We start from the raw sequence: 16,221 nt of genomic DNA, 5'->3' as shown, positions 1-16,221 counted from the left end.
AAGCTGAAGTTAATTTAACGTTAAACTCTGCTGGACCTAAACTTGTGTAGTTCAAACCAACAGAACTTTGTTTTATTCCAGTGAAAACCATTTGATTTGCTGGTGCAGCTGTGAAAGGAAAACGATGCAATGTAGTACGATGCTGTAATATATCTTTAAGACTCCTCATGGGGAAATCAAAGGTAGAAGGTGTTAGTTTTTAAATTAGTTTAGAGAGGCAGCTTCAACTGCTTCTTGGTGCTCTGATTTTTTTGTATTTTGGGAACAGGTTGATCGTCCTCATCAGTAAACCTTTGAGTTTTACATGAATTATCGTTCCACCTGAAGCACTGGCCTGTATGAGGAAATATTGAGATACACACAGTAACTCTGGATTTATTGCTTTATTTGGATTTGGACACATTTGCTAGGCAACAGATATTTATATTAAAAAAAACAACAACAACATACTAATGATATGAACATGTTGGGTTTGTACTGTGTTGAGGTTACACACATACTGTAGTCTCGGGTTACTGGCCTCATCTGAATTGAAATAAGGCTTTCAGACAGACATGGGACATCACTCTTCACACCTGTTAGTGTGTCAAGGTTACAATTTAGGAACAACTGCAACCAGTTCCCTTTCAGTGGTGAAATATGTTTACTGTATTAAGACAAAACAAAACAACTTAAACATCGGCACATAACAGTGGTTCACTAGTGCAAAGTTAAAGGACCGTACTAGAGGTTTTTTTTTATGTTTGAGCTCATTCACCACAATCACATGCACTTTATATCTCAACACCACAACGCAGATTGTTGTGTTTTTAATTTAATGGATTTTATAAACCTTCAGGAATGAGTCGTTTTCTATTTGTACCACTACAATATTAAAATCATCTTGCAGAGACTGAAAGTTAATTTAGTTTACATCATGTCTGCTATGACTTCCAGTTGTTTCTTCTTTGTGGAAATGAAGTGCGGTCTTTTCACTTTTGCATCATGTTGTGTGATGGATTGTCTCAAGCCAGGTGTCATGTTTTAAAGGTGAAACTGTTGGCTGCCGGGACGAAATGCTGCGGTGTTCATCCCACCCTACACAAATACAATACAGACGTTTGTCTCGAGGATAGCACTAAAGGAAAGGTCATGAGGTTCATCCTCTGGGGAAGAATAGGCTCACTAAATTTCATGGCATCTGCCCAAATAAACGTGAATGTCCCTCTCTAGAGCCAGTTGTAGGTCATTTGGAGTGTGTGTACGTAGGAAGTAAGTGGTGAAGCAAGAGAGAGAGAGAGAGAGAGAGAGCGGCGGCGACGGCGGCAGCAAGCAACGTTATCACCTCCGGCCCAAGCAGGAAACGTTAACAGAGTTTGGTTTGTCCGTTCTGGGCTACTGTAGAAACATGGTGGTGCAACATGGCGGACTCTGTGAAGAGGACCCGCTTCCTATGTAGTTATAAAGGGCTCTTTCAAAGCTAACGAACAAAACATCTGGTAGCATCACTTTTGGAATTGTGACGGGTACTTTTCACCATTTCCTGGTGTTTTATAGATAAATCAAGAAAATAAATCAGCAGATTAATAGATTATGAAAAGAGTTGTTATTTGCAGTCCTGTAATGAACAGGACAAAATAATGAAGTCATTCTTGGAACCTTACAGGTAGTCGGGCTAAAAGATCATGAACTCAATCAAATCAAACGTTTATGTGAATGTGCTCTAGATCTCATGGCAACCTGTCCGATAGACTTCTTGTATTTGTGCACTAATGAAAAGGTTATGGGTCACTGCTCTGGGGAGCATGAATATCAACAAACATGTTAAACGGTAATCTGGGAAGTTGGTTGCAGAGATGTCTCCATCACTGCCAGCGAAGCACAAATCTGAAACGCTACAGCATGCTTTTAAAATGTGATTCGCAGTAAATGGGCTAAAAACTCAAAAACCCCAGAATGATCCTTTAACTCATGAAACCTCCAGGCTGCTACACGCAGTCAGTGCTGACAGACTGTAAATCCCTCCGCCTCGGTTCCATTCACGACCAGAAGTTCAGCAGAACGACCTGTCGGTTTGTAACCCGGCGTAGTAAATAGTGAACCTCACAGTTTCAAACATTCACACCTCCAGTTTGAAACACAGAACACATATCTCCTAACTAAGGCACGTTTTCCCAATCTTGTTTGAATGCTTTTTGTTTTAAGCGATGAGCGCTAAGTGGCTGGAGTCTGTTCGGGGCTCAGCAGCATTTCTTCCCTCTCTTCCTGCGGTCTCGGTCTCTCTGGGCGTTGATGTTGACGGTGTCTTTCTCCCGCTCTCGTTCCCTCTCGGCTCTGTTCTGGCTCTGCTTCTTGGCCCGGAGCACCATGTGGGTGAAGGCCATGAACATCTGAACAAAGCAACGAAACAACACTGAGAGGCTAATTCACTAAAGGATTGCGCGGCTTTTGCGCGGCAGCTAAACCTGCACAAATAATACAAAAAACAAACCGTGTAATTCTCAAAGCACCTCAAAGGGTGAAATGCACCTTTAACTGCACTGCCAAGCAAATAGTGTCTGTGTTTATTTTGTGCTATTTACACGTATTTAAATGAGGTATCTGCAGACATTTGGCACGAACCCCCTTTTTATGCAAATGAGCCTCAGTACAAAAACAGTCCAGTCACAAAGATCAGAGCTGATCGACACACAAAGTTACAGTGAAATCATTAGCGTCTTCAGAGAGTTGGTGGTAACAGGCATTTATAAGAGGTGTCACAGCCAGTGATCATGGCAGCAGTGATTGTGGCCAGCTGAAGGCATAGTCATGCCCCACTCAAACTCATTCATTTTGGGATACACTGACCGTTTTTTTTTTTTTTTTAAATATGTGAGAATGAAAAATAAGGTTATTATTATTAGGGCTGTCAAAGTTAACACAATAATAACATGTTAACACAAATTCGTTTAACTTGAAATTTACTCGTATTTCCCTCAGGATCATAAAATTACCATCAATCTATCTATCTATCGGCACTAATTTCGCATTAACGCAACATTAAATTTTGACCTTATAGCGGGCTCAGTTTTAAAGTTAGAGTGAAGATACTGGCATCATATGAAACTAGAAAACTAAGGATGACATTGGTACCAACCATCATACTAGCATGTCACAAGGAGGTTAAATGATGCTCCAAACTTATGCTAAATTTTGGCAAGGAAAAACTGGCATGGCCATTTTCAAAGGGGTGCTTTGACCTCTGACCTCAAGATATGTGAATGAAAATGGGTTCTATGGGTACCCACGAGTCTCCCCTTTACACACATGCCCACTTTATGATAATCACATGCAGTTTGGGGTAAGTCATATTCAAGTCAGCAGTGATACTTGACAAATCTCCCTTCAAGGTATATTTTGAACGGATAAATAAAAAGTGTGATTATTTGCATTAATTGATTGATTAATTAATCGATTGACAGCCCTAATTATTATACAAATGAATAAACAAATAATTTCTTCCCTCTTCCTCCTCAAAAGAGGGCAAACTGTATTCAGTTGCAAAACTTAATGGCCGTGTGTTTGAGCTGTAATATCATTAGCGCAATATCTTTTGTGAATCTGACCTTGAAACAGATAGTGGCTGCAAAGATGCCCAATTCATGGTGCCATCAGCGGCCGCAATCCATTCTTTGTGAATTAGCCCGAGTCTTCAGAGATATTGGAAAATGTTGCATCAATTAGTTGATAAATCGATTAGTCAATTGACAGAACATTAATCTGCCAATAGACTATTTGTTTCGGTCTTTTTTTAAAGGTAAAATGCAGAAAAATGACATCTCAAATGAGAATATTATTTGCTGTTTTTTTTATTCTTCATAAAAACAAAGTGACATTTTTGAGGGTTTGGACTGTTGGTTGAACGAAACAAGCAATCTGAATATGTCAATTTGGGCTTTTGAAAACGTGAGGGGCATTTTCATTAATATGAAAACAATCTGCAGATTAATCATTAATAAGAATAATCACTAATTGCAGGCTTAAAATTCTGCAAAAGGAAAACATGAATCTACACATGCAAATACGCTTCAGTGACATTACCAATTCAACAGAATGCCAAACATGTGTATACAAAATGTAAAATCCAACCTAGAAGTTTATATGATATAAGATTAAAGTTACCTCCTCTACGTTTATGTTCTCTTTGGCACTGGTCTCGAACACCCGAACACCCATCGACTCCCCAAAACGCAGAGCATCCTGGGTATCCACCTGTTTCCTGGCAGGGTCGTCATTTTTGTTTCCCACTGAGAGAGTGAGCAGGAAAACCATCTTTATTTCTAATCTTTCAGGACAGCAGCAGGCTGGTACAATCTTACCTTTTTACTGTTGTTCATCAAACTGCATGAAAAGACTAAAACCAATTATGAATTTACTCATTAAGTGTCATACTTTTATACTTGGGTGTGATAGTGTTTCTTTCATTAAAATGAACAGGTTGAACTTCCTTCATTTGATTTTAGAGTCTCACATTTTACACATTTACAGAACACACAGGAAGCTCTTTGCATTAGCAGGAACTTTACCACGGACCTTTTTATTCAGGAACAATTTCAATTGCAGAAACCTTGGCTGTGTTCAAAATCACATACTAATGTACTAATGTACTTGTAGTTTCTATGTGCACGAGAAATGCCTAGGCTATTGAATGGAGGCTGGGACACAGTCTTGACCTTTGGGGTATGACACATGCGCAGTGTAACTGGAGCTGCGATGTTGGAGGGTTACAGCAGATGGCGCTAGAAATAAAAGGGATGGTGTCCACTCAGGTGCGCTTTGGGTGCACACGACCTGACAGAACTTTTTGGATAGCCAAGCCCCCAACAAGAGCGCCGGTCGCTGATCCCAATTTTCGTAGTGGCCAAACGGCGATACTACAACTTCTGTGTCCATCATGTGATGCCATTGGGCCCAAAAATACTTTTTCCCATAGACATACATTGGGAAAGAGACGTCTGTGACTCAGCGGATAATTTTTTTTTAGGTAAATCAACTTCCCAGTACGAACACTTGAATAGCCAATATTTAAATCATTAGGTCCTTAAAGTTGTAAAATGCACTAATAGCCGAATCCAGAGTTATTTCTCTTCCTCCGTTCATGTGAATGAGACCCAGACCGAGGCTGGAGCGAGAACTGGGAGGGTAAGTTAGCAAACCGTGACGACAGCGTGACATTGTGACCCCGTGACCGAGCGGACGCTACTGCTCATGTCCGATGGGCCCAATGGATGCGGAAGAACGACGGAAGATCCGGGTACTTTTCCAGTTGGAAGTCGAGCCATTCTGGCATCATGCGCCTCTGAGCAACTTTCATAGGAATGAACGGGGCCCCGCCTCCACCGCTGTATTCAATTCTCTTAATGCATCCATGGGGTAAGCTCGGATGGATGGCGGCCGATATACAATAGAACGTTTTCACATAGAAAGCATTTGTTTATGGTTTTTTATTAAAGATCTGAGAATTGTAATTCTCACCCATAAAGTAGGTTACTATGACACCCTCCCAAAACTAAGTGGCGTTAACACGATTAAGATTGAAATGTGTTTCTGTTTATTACTATCAAACAGGTCTGAAATTAGGTTAAAAAGTTTTAGAATACAAATAGTTCCAATGTCATGGATGCAGAAGCAGATCCGGGTTATTTTATACTCGGAAGTGAAACTTTTTTTGCTTCATGCGCCACTGAGAAACTCTCATAGGAACAAACGGTGTATCCAGTTCTCTTTATACGGTTAAAATGATTACAAATGATGGCAAGTGATGTTAAGAGGAAAAGCGCGGGAGCTCACACATATAAATATACTGTAGAAAACATATTCAACTATTTTAATTTGCCTTAAAATAATACTAGAAAATATCAAATTGAGAGTAAGAGGTATCGTTGATTTATATTTATGAAAAACTATTTTCATAATGTTGTGATAGATACAGTCATGTGATGCAGAGAAGACATATTGATTGAGTTTATTTCAGTGTGAACAGTCTGCTGGTAATGGGATACTTAATCATTAATTTAGTAGGCAGTATGCAGTAAATACTGATTGAGTGTGTAGTATACAGTACGTTAGTATGCGATTTCGAACACAGCCCTTGTCTTAGTTTTGTTTCCTGCTGCCACACAGAGTAGTGAGACTATCCAACCAATAAATGTGCCGGTCTGAACGTTTCACAACCTTCCACCGTGCAGACAACGTGCAAGCTAGACATTAAAACAGTTGACTCACCCAGGATCTTGCAGACGTTGTCACAGTTCTGGGAGATTTCATTTAACCACCTCTTAACATTTACAAACGACTCTGGATTTGTTACGTCGTAAACAATGATGACACCGTGGGTGTTTCTGTAGTACCTGGACAAAAACAGAGATGAAACTGAATGATTTGAGTGATACACCAGCGAGCCAAAATGAAAGTGAGGGAAAATTCCTGAACATAAAAAAACAGTTTTGATGTGTGGATGATTACGTTGATGTGATGGTTCTGAATCTCTCCTGCCCCGCCGTGTCCCAGATCTGTAGCTTAACCCGCTCTCCATCGATGTCTACTGTTCGGATCTTAAAGTCGACACCGATGGTGGTGATGTAGCTGCCTGCAGGAAACCAGCGGACCGTCACAAATCAGACAGACAGCACAGACACCCTTGTACTGCATCTGCGTGCAGGCACATGACCTGCATGCATCAATCCAATGTCTCATACAGCCGATACAAGCTTCAACATTTACATCAGATTAAGTTTCAGACAAACACGATGACATCTTGTAGCTGCATGTTGGAAGCACAAACACTTATAGCCCTATTGTGTTATCAAATGATCTGGTATGTGTCAAATCATCTAGGCTAGGGTCATTTATATTCATGGCAGGGATGGTTCCAGAAAGGTACCGATTTGTGAAACCTCTTTTTAATTAAAAACACAGTGAGGCTTGTTGGTGGGTGCAAAAATTAAAGAACTATCGGGGGACTTGTTGGCCATTAAAGCTCTTCCATACTCAAGCTCCATCCACCCAGATGTTGTCAGGACTGTTTGAGTGTGTACACACTGACTGACATCTACCTCACTCTCTTATTAGTTTAGTTGCACCTTACAAACTCCCAGTGTAGTTCCACTCACCTTCAGCTAAAGCAGAGATCTAGTTAGACAAAATAACTGTGTGATATGCAGGGCCTTTACGTGGAAGTGGTGAGAAATGTGTTCTCTGCCAAATGGACATGGCTTGAAGGAGATAAGATGACGTGACGTGATAAAGTGCTTTTACTTCTCTGCCTAAAAGAAGAACCTAATGTGTGTCAGTTAGGTCTGATTTCCTACTAATAAATGAGCCCTACTGTAGTATTGACGGCTTTACTGTTGTTTGACTTGCAGCAAACTGCGATAACTCACCAGAGAAGGAGCTGTCTGCAAAGCGGAGCAGAAGGCTGCTCTTCCCCACATCTGAAAGCGAAACAGATCAAAGGGACAAGATTAGCAAGTGAATTACTCAGAAGAAATTAATGTGACTGATCAGGAACAAACCAGTCATGTCTGGGTTTACTTATCAGATAAGATAAGACCATCCCGTCCTGAGTGACAGCCTCCTTCCAGTAATGTCATAAAAATATATAGCAGGGGCAGGATAACAAAAGTGAAACAAAGAGAGAATTGTGGGGCAAAGGTTGAACTCATACTGGAGACAAATGAGCTTAAAGTGTGTGATTAAAAAGAAATTGTAATCCTGAAAAAACTTCCCCAAATAATCTGCTGTAACTTTCCCTGACAGAACCAGTGGCAACTTGTTCAAAAGAGAGTTGATAAACCAGTATTGTAGGTTTAGCTCTTTCAGAGTGGGAACATCCAGGCCGATGCCCCCGGAAACGCACCGCACAGCAACAACGGCACCCAATCAGAGACGCCACTGAACCCGTTCTCTCCATCATAGGACTTAGTGCCTTGCCCAGCGGTCTGGCATGTGCCATCAATCCGGGCTCGAGCAGAGTCTCCGTCAGGATGCCGCTGTCACCGAGAGGCAAGGCGTGTTTCCCAGCGGTATCTGGAGGTTCCCACTCTGAACCAGCTAAACCTCGGGGAGGAGACTGACAGTGGGAAACAGTTCAGCTTTAGATGGTTGATCTGCAAATCTGTACCAGTACCAGGCAGCAGCGTGGGGAGTAGCAGCAGGCTGGGAAATAACTGTATAAGTCACAACTATCACAATATTTTACCCACGAAAACAAAAAAGCCACTACAAGATATTCATTGTAATCCAATGCAATATCCGAAGAGGAAAACACAAGTCGAAAACTGCAGAATTCTTGCATTTGCTGAATATCTGCAGCAGGTAAAGAGGAAAACACCTCTTCCTCTGCGATGCAACAAAAAGTATTTAAGTAATGGTGCCCAAGTATCAAAAATCACATTGCATTGAAATATCATGATTCATCACAATACTGATAATTTGTCCCACATTATTTTGGAGTCCCAGAAGCAACAAATGCCACTAACAAGCTGCCTGACGAGTCAAAGCCTTTTTGAATATATCAATAAATAACAGTGTAATAACTCATTTAAATGGTTTGTTAAAACAACACTAGGCAAGCCCAGTTCAGCCCGATCACAGACAAAGCTTGTGGGAACCATTATTAGAAACTGAAACCTGTAACCTTCTGACTACCGGTCCACAAATGACACTGAACGCTGTTAACAGGCAGAAAACAGTTAAAACAGATGTAGCTGTATTTTTTTTCGAATGATAAAACTTCTCCCTCCATGAAACCAGGAATTATTTCAGGAAATACTCTTCAAGGAAACTTCTAAAAATTGTTCCTCTAAAGAGACGTAAAACCCGGATGATAATATCACTAAGAATTCACCTTGTGCATACCAAATCAAAAGTATAACAACGTATAAAATCTGTAAATTTATAGAAAATTGCTGAGCGTCCATCCACACCACTGCTTACTGGGTGTTACAATACACATGCGTAGCGTTTCCAATATGGTGGTGTTTTGGCTCACTGCGGCCGGCTACGGTTTGTTTAGTTTTTTGACAGAAGGATAAGACGTCACGTTATTCACACTGAAAAAATAAAAGAGGTAACTTCCTTCTTCCTCCGCATAGACTGAAATGAAGCATCGATTCTGGCATTAAAAAAATCTACTTCAAAATCTTTAAAAAAAAAAACATTTTAAATCGCAATACATAGGTGAATCAATTTTTTTCCCCAACCCTAATATTTATGTCACAGAATCAGCTAATGCTAGAACATCCAACTCATGTAAGAATAAGTGGAAAACAGCCAGTGCTCCAAAATTATCTGATGTTTTGGGACTTTTCATACTCTACTAACGGAAATAATTGGAGCCAGAATTCGATAAGAATCTGTATCAGTGAGTGAGTCAGAATCGATAAAATCCCAAAAATTACAACATCAAATGTGGACAACAATAGTGACTATGTCTGATATCAACGCTCTGAGGCTTGTTTCAATATCCCCAAGCAGTGATGTTTGAGCCAGTTTGAAGCAAGTTTCTGCAGTTTGGAACTTGCTTAAACTGATTTGAAATCTGAAGCAGTTTACTGCTTCATCTCGACAGTGAAGCAGTGGGTGGTTTGAAACTGGTCTGAACCACTGTGTTGGACCACCATGGGACTTTATTTCAGAAAGAAATATGAACGGTAGTCAACAGAGAGAGACAAATATGTTTTTGATCCTGTTTGAATTGTGCCATGAATCACACATATGATGTTTGTCAATTTAAAAGATAATTTTGCATGTCAAAAAAAGTCACAATTTGTTGTATAACTATTGAAGTATCAGACTGTGAAAATACGTTACTAGAAAGACTACACACCCAAAAGTGTCATAGTGACGTCTCTCTCTCTGAAGCTAAGGTCCCATGGGGTCCATCGGAAAGGGGCGGGACTTCACCTCTCTATAACGTTCACTTAGTCAGACACACAGTTTGTGACTTGTAGTAGTGGTGGAGTCTGCTTGACTAGTGAGGAGTGAAACTAAAGTTAAATGGATCATTTTCACAGTAGACATTCTGGCTTGTCAAACACAAGTGATAATTATTTCAATAAAAATCTACGTTGCTTCTTTTATTACTAATTTGCCCAGTTAATAAAAAGGTTTAAATGTTGAATTTCTGGGCTTCCTAAGCATGGAAAGCTTTGGGAACCACTGCTATGTATTTACTTGCAGTCTATTAATATCATGTGTCACTTCTGGGACTCCATAAACAACAATGCTTTGACTTTAAATTAATAATAAAAAAAGTGCACTAACTGGAGTCTCCAATGATGAGCAGTTTAAAGAGATGATTGTAGTCCTTCCCCGCCATTTGGAAGGCCTCTCACTGTATTTCCAAGTAAAATCAGTTTCATAGGAGGAGGTGATATTCCTGATCTCCCCAGTGTTTGTGTTTTTTCCACCTCCCAATGCTACGAGCTCACAGCAGCACAAGAGTTTGTCCAAAAATCACAGGCATTCCTGTGCCAATACGGGGACATTCCAGTTGAATTTCTGCACTTTTTAGTTTTTGGTTGATCCTGAGTTGCAGTTCAGACGTTCACATCATTCTCCTCTGGATTCACAGTGAATCCACAGCAGCCGGCAGAAAACTAAGCGTTTCTGGAGATTTCTGCATTTATGATTCATGCTTGACGGCTGAGAGCGGCCGCGTGGTTCCACCTTAGTTCCAGTTCCACCCAGAGACACTCCAGCAGGGGATTTCCAACTTGTGACGACTCATCGATTTTTACACACACACTCAATGATTTTTTTTTACATTCACAGCTCTGTCAGTGCAGCGTGGACACTCCCTCCTTTTCCTTTGGATGCAGACCCACATTGAATGGAGCGTCTTCACAGAAGTCTATACATTTTTAACACTGAAAGCCACACATGTAAGGCTGCATGAGAGGGGGATTTGGCATTTTATGGTTGTTGCTCTGACAGCCAAATGAACGGGTGACTCGACAACTGATCATAAATTCACTTATTGCCAGTTATTGCCCTGAACTTCTCCACCGCTCACTCATTAACGCCATCCCTTTAAAAAAAAAAAAAAAAAAAAAAGAAGCGAGAAACTGAGACGTTCCCCTTTTGCACTGCAGTTCAGTTGTGGTTACATCTGCTGAGATTCCTTTAAGCTGATGCTTTAATGTCACTTCAGTTCCTCTGGTAGTTGGGTGAAAAGTCAACCGTTGCCTGTTTCATGTCATGAGGAGGGCTCACTTCTTGCTTCTTTAGCCCAGGTTTGAAAGGTGCTAAACAGAGGAAGAGAAAAATAATAATAAGAGGTTAAAGCTGCAGTGGAATATAAATAATTACATTTACCCAGGTACAGTACTTAGGAAGTACAAATTCAACGTTCCTGTACTTTCCTTCAGTATTTCCATTTTTACTCCACTACATTTATCTGACAGCTTTAGTTACTTCCTGTCCAGTGAACACCAGGTATCTCCAGATGTGTTGATGTTGAATGTTTGTGATAAACTGAAGGATGAAATGTTCCTTTATGTGTTGAGAAAATCCTCCTCCTCCTGAAGCTAAATAAACTCTTTAAAAAGCCTCTTGGATCAGCTGGAAAATGCATCGTCACAGAGCTGAAAACAGGCTGTTTTTATGACTTTTTAGAGATTTATGGTTCTCACAAGACAGCGACGCTACAAACATGATGATCTTATAGACCACGATGCACTGCTGTAGATTAAACTAGCCAACAGGATATAAAGGAGTTCAAATGCAACATGACTAAGCTACTGGAGTTACCCTGACCTATGTTCATTTTTAACAGTCTCTTCTGCTCTATATTCACTTTTTTATAGTCCTGTATCAAACAGCTGTTACCCTGCACTATATTCACTTTTAACAGTTTTCTTCATCTCCTTGTATTTTTATATCTGGGATATTTTTATTGTACTTTGTACTTTGCACTACTAACTTTTTTACTGCCTTTTTACTAACATGTTTTTGCACTATGGACAGGGGAACATTTTATTGCACTATGAGTATTTTTACTTTCAGTATTGGAGTATTGATGACACATACTTTTTGAATGCAGGACTTCTACTTGTAGTGTAGTATTTTCACAGTGTGGTTTTTTAGTACTATTACTAAAGCAAATGATCTGAATACTTCTTCCACCAGTGCTATTGTGATAAATCAGTTAATTTGTGATTGCTATATTTGCAGTGTGTGTGTGTGTGTCCCTCCTTACCTCAACTCCCTGCTCCTTCAACAGCAGCTGAGTCACTAAATATAACTTCCTCATCCTGCTTTATCCACCCCCATCCTATAACTTAGCTGGGTTAGCTGTAGCTAGCAATAACAAAAGCTCCCTGACTGTCTTAGCTGTCATTCTCATGACTGACACTAAAAGCTAAAAATCAGGAAGTCAAACAGTGGAGTTTGGCTAGTTTGACAGTTTTCCATCCAAACAGGAAAAGGTTGCTGCTGCCTTTGAAAGAGTAAAAACAGGACATTGCTAATGCTAATCTAGCTTTATTATCCTTTCATTTAAAGCATCATGATATATCTAGAGACGCCGAATTGAAGTATAATACCTACAGTTTGAGATAAAACATCTAAATCCATTTAATATAGGGTGCGAGCACTTGTTTGATAGACGGGCAGGTTTATTTCTACATATTTTGAACGTAGTCTGGTGTAGAATCCCTACGAACTCGAGACATCACTCAGTGGCTACAGGTCAACCAGACATCAGGAGGGACATCCACAACACCACGGAAAGGTCGACCACAACATAAATTAATAATATATATAGAATAATAATAAAGAACAGCAGCAATGAGACCTTAATCGTGGTGCTTTTGAGCCGGTAAAGCAAGTGTGTGACACTAAACCAACGACTCATACTCGCTACGCCAGACCTCTTAAGAAAATCTCTGATTTTCCGGAAAATCAATTAAATGATTTTACTATAAACCTATAAGTTACTTGTATTGATCATTAAGTAACGACTTAAAGGGCGTTTTTCAATTCGGCACACATTAAAAACACAAATATGGGCTTGTTTGCTAAGAAGCTAAGAAACTTTGAGATGTTTTCCCTCCAGTGTGTAGTGACGGTCTGTGGGCCTGACCCCGGCCTGCCGCTGACTTTACTCCCCACAAACAAGTCGTCAGAAAACTTCTCACTCCTCGAAGGAAACTTTAAACCAGGACATTTATTTATAATAAGACACTTACTTTGTTCCTCTAGGTGTACTTGGTGCTCTGATGCTGGGTCATGTCTGCAGATGACCGCGGTAGACGTTGTTTTAGTCCCGGTGAAGTGAGTCTCCGGTTGGAATGTGTCTCCACCGACCGACCACACCTGACTGTCTGTCTGCAGCTGATGACCCACTCTCATCATCATCTGGTGATGCTGCGTTCACGTCATGTGGGAAAAAACAACTACACCGTGCAACCAGAGACTGGATAATAAAAGTGCCAACTCAGGGGCCTCCAAATAGATCCTTTTTTTTATTATTATTATTTAGTCCATGTAAGGCTACTAAGACGGAGTATTAGGGCCACATTAAGGAGAAAAAAAAAATCTGAGATTTCGACAATAAAGTTGTAACTTTATGAGAACAAAAATCGTAAAATTACGATAGTAAAGTCATAAATTTAGGAGAAAAAAAAGTCGTAATATTACAAGGATAAAGTCATAAATTTAGGAGAAAAATTTGTAATATTAGGATAACAAAGTCTTAACTTTACAAGAAAAAAAATGGTACAATTATGAGAAAAAAAACGTAAAATTTGGAGTATAAATTCATAACTTTACGAGAAAAAAGTCATAACATTACGAGAATAAAGTCATAAATTTAGGAGAAAAAAAGTCTTAATATTACGATAATAAAGTTGTAACTTTACGATAAAAAGGTCGTAAAATTACAATAATAAAGTCATAAATTTAGGAGAAAAAAAGTCGTAATATTACCAGAATAAAGTCATAAATTTAGGAGAAAAAAAAGCCGTAATATTACCAGAATAAAGTCTTAACTTTACAAGAAAAAAAATCGTAAAATTATGAGAAAAAAAATCGTAAAATATCGAGTATAAAATCATAACTTTACGAGAAAAAAAGTCATAATATTACGAGAATAAAGTCATAAATTTAGGAGAAAAAAAGTCGTAATATTACGAGGATAAAGTCATAAATTTAGGAGAAAAAAAAGTCGTAATACTACGATAATAAAGTCTTAACTTTACAAGAAAAAAAATCGTAAAATTATGAGAAAAAAAATCGTACAATATCGAGTATAAAATCATAACTTTACGAGAAAAAAAGTCATAATATTACGAGAATAAAGTCATTAATTTAGGAGAAAAAAAGTCGTAATATTACGATAATAAAGTCTTAACTTTACAAGAAAAAAAATCGTAAAATTACGAGAAAAAAAAACGTAAAATGTCGAGTATAAAATCATAACTTTACGAGAAAAAAAAATCATAATATTACGAGAATAAAGTCATAAATTTAGGAGAAAAAAAGTCTTAATATTACGATAATAAAGTTGTAACTTTACGATAAAAAAGTTGTAAAATTACAATAATAAAGTCGTAACTTTACGAGAAAAAAGTCGTAATATTACGATAATAAAGTCATAAATTTAGGAGAAAAAAAGTCGTAATATTACGAGAATAAAGTCATAACTTACGAGAAAAAAGTCGTAATAATAGGAAAACACATTACCAGCAACCAACAAACCGGGCGAGAGGACAACGCAGTTTCTTGCACAATCTTTTCAAGGTCCTGATACTGATGATGATGTGGTGCTGATGTGCCAATAGATGAAGTATTTCCTTATTTGTGAAACCTAAACTAAAGTACAACTTCACAAGATCCTCCACGTTCCTCATTTTCACACAGGCGGCACACTACTCTATTTCCCCTCTAAAATAACACCTAAACCTTTTTTTTCTCGTAAAGTTATGACTTTTTTCTCTTAAAATTACGATTTTTTTTCTCATAAAGTTAAGACTTTATTCTCATAATTTTACGACTTTTTTTCTTTTAAAGTTATGACTTTATTCTCGTCATATTTATTCTCGAAATCTCTGATTTTTTCCCCCTCAATGTGGCCCTTATACTCCGTCGTAGGTTACACAAAAATAAAGGATAACTAAAACAAAAAGGAACACTGAACAGGGTACACAACTTATAGGAAACAAATGTGGTTAATCAAGTAATTCTTAGTGTCCACAACTTCGATGGGATTTCTTTTGTCCCTGCAGTGCTTTTAAATTATATCTCATCTGAGCTACCACTGTCAGCATTTCTAGACCCAGATGAATCATAAAGGGCTGATTGAGCCTATCCCATGTTAAACGCAGACAGTAAGTGCAAACATCAACTCTGACAAATTAGTGAACAAGATCCAAAGAATTTTCTAATTAGGTCATTTCCACCAAAAGGTGCCAAAACATTCAGGTCACTCCACTTACATCACTGTTACAACACTGCTTGAGCTTTAACCAAAAACGCAAAAATATAGTGCTGAATTGCTATTATCTGAGATTTGTGTGAACTGAAACTAGCAGTAAGGACACACAAAACACTGATGTCACCATCCCAGTTTCAACATTTGCAACAGCTGCCAAAACCAGTGTCCGGTCACAGTTAACATTGAGTAATATTTCCGTCCACAGCCTGTTTCACCCCCACACACAGAAAGCTTGGACAAGTTTTAAAAAGAAAAAAACATTAACTATCATAATTCAAAGGTGAGTGAACTGCTGTATTAGAATACAAAAATGTGCCTTACTGTATATATCAAATTATACTGTATACACACAATTCAGTTGGAGCAACCTCTTTAAACTTGATTTTCACATTAACTCATTAAAAAAATGTATCCCACTAGCATTTTATTTAAACTATATATTTTTTATACTGAGAAATATTAAAACCTAAGGTGCCTTTTTATGACTGCAGCACTCCATCCAAACATATGACAATATTCCACTTACATTTATAGTTTCAAATCAGGTTCTTTGGGTTTAAACTGAATTCATTCACACTACTTTAGTTTGTACTGATGGGTCCTACAGAGTTGAAGATGTTGAAGGATAAGGGGTTGCGATATTCTACATTTTTGTTGATGCACACAACTCCCAAAAAGACCAAAACCAACAATGTGTTGTCCTTCTCAACCTTCTGAAGACGTAAATATTTAAAAACACAAATATATAATTTCATTTTTAAAAA

At 38.6% G+C, this 16,221-nt stretch overlaps 1 protein-coding gene across 1 annotated transcript; it reads right to left on the bottom strand.

Moving 5' to 3' along the window:
• Nucleotides 1-368: 368 nt before the first annotated feature.
• Nucleotides 369-13,394, bottom strand: si:dkey-16l2.16 (ras-related protein Rab-35). Its single transcript, XM_037792326.1, has 7 exons — nucleotides 13,212-13,394; nucleotides 10,285-11,267; nucleotides 7,401-7,451; nucleotides 6,484-6,607; nucleotides 6,244-6,368; nucleotides 4,141-4,265; nucleotides 369-2,369 (listed from the first exon to the last, which is right to left on the bottom strand). Exons 2-7 carry the CDS (start codon nucleotides 10,337-10,339, stop codon nucleotides 2,220-2,222), a joined length of 630 nt encoding a protein of 209 aa, XP_037648254.1. The 5' UTR covers nucleotides 10,340-11,267; nucleotides 13,212-13,394; the 3' UTR covers nucleotides 369-2,219.
• Between the last annotated feature and the right edge of the window lie 2,827 nt (nucleotides 13,395-16,221).

This window comes from Sebastes umbrosus, chromosome 14, assembly GCF_015220745.1.
Source record: "Sebastes umbrosus isolate fSebUmb1 chromosome 14, fSebUmb1.pri, whole genome shotgun sequence".
Classification (NCBI taxonomy): domain Eukaryota; kingdom Metazoa; phylum Chordata; class Actinopteri; order Perciformes; family Sebastidae; genus Sebastes; species Sebastes umbrosus.
The sequence above is the reverse complement of the archived record's forward strand: the minus strand, read 5'-3'. Positions and strand labels throughout refer to the sequence as shown.

Coding starts and splice junctions, on each gene's coding strand:
- si:dkey-16l2.16 (XM_037792326.1), bottom strand. CDS start 10,339: ATGGCGGGGAAGGACTACAATCATCTCTTTAAACTGCTCATCATTGGA. Junction 6,608..7,400: donor TGCAGACAGCTCCTTCTCTG/GTGAGTTATCGC, acceptor GGTTTCCTGCAG/GCAGCTACATCACCACCATC. Junction 2,370..4,140: donor AGAACATAAACGTAGAGGAG/GTAACTTTAATC, acceptor TGCTTTGTTCAG/ATGTTCATGGCCTTCACCCA.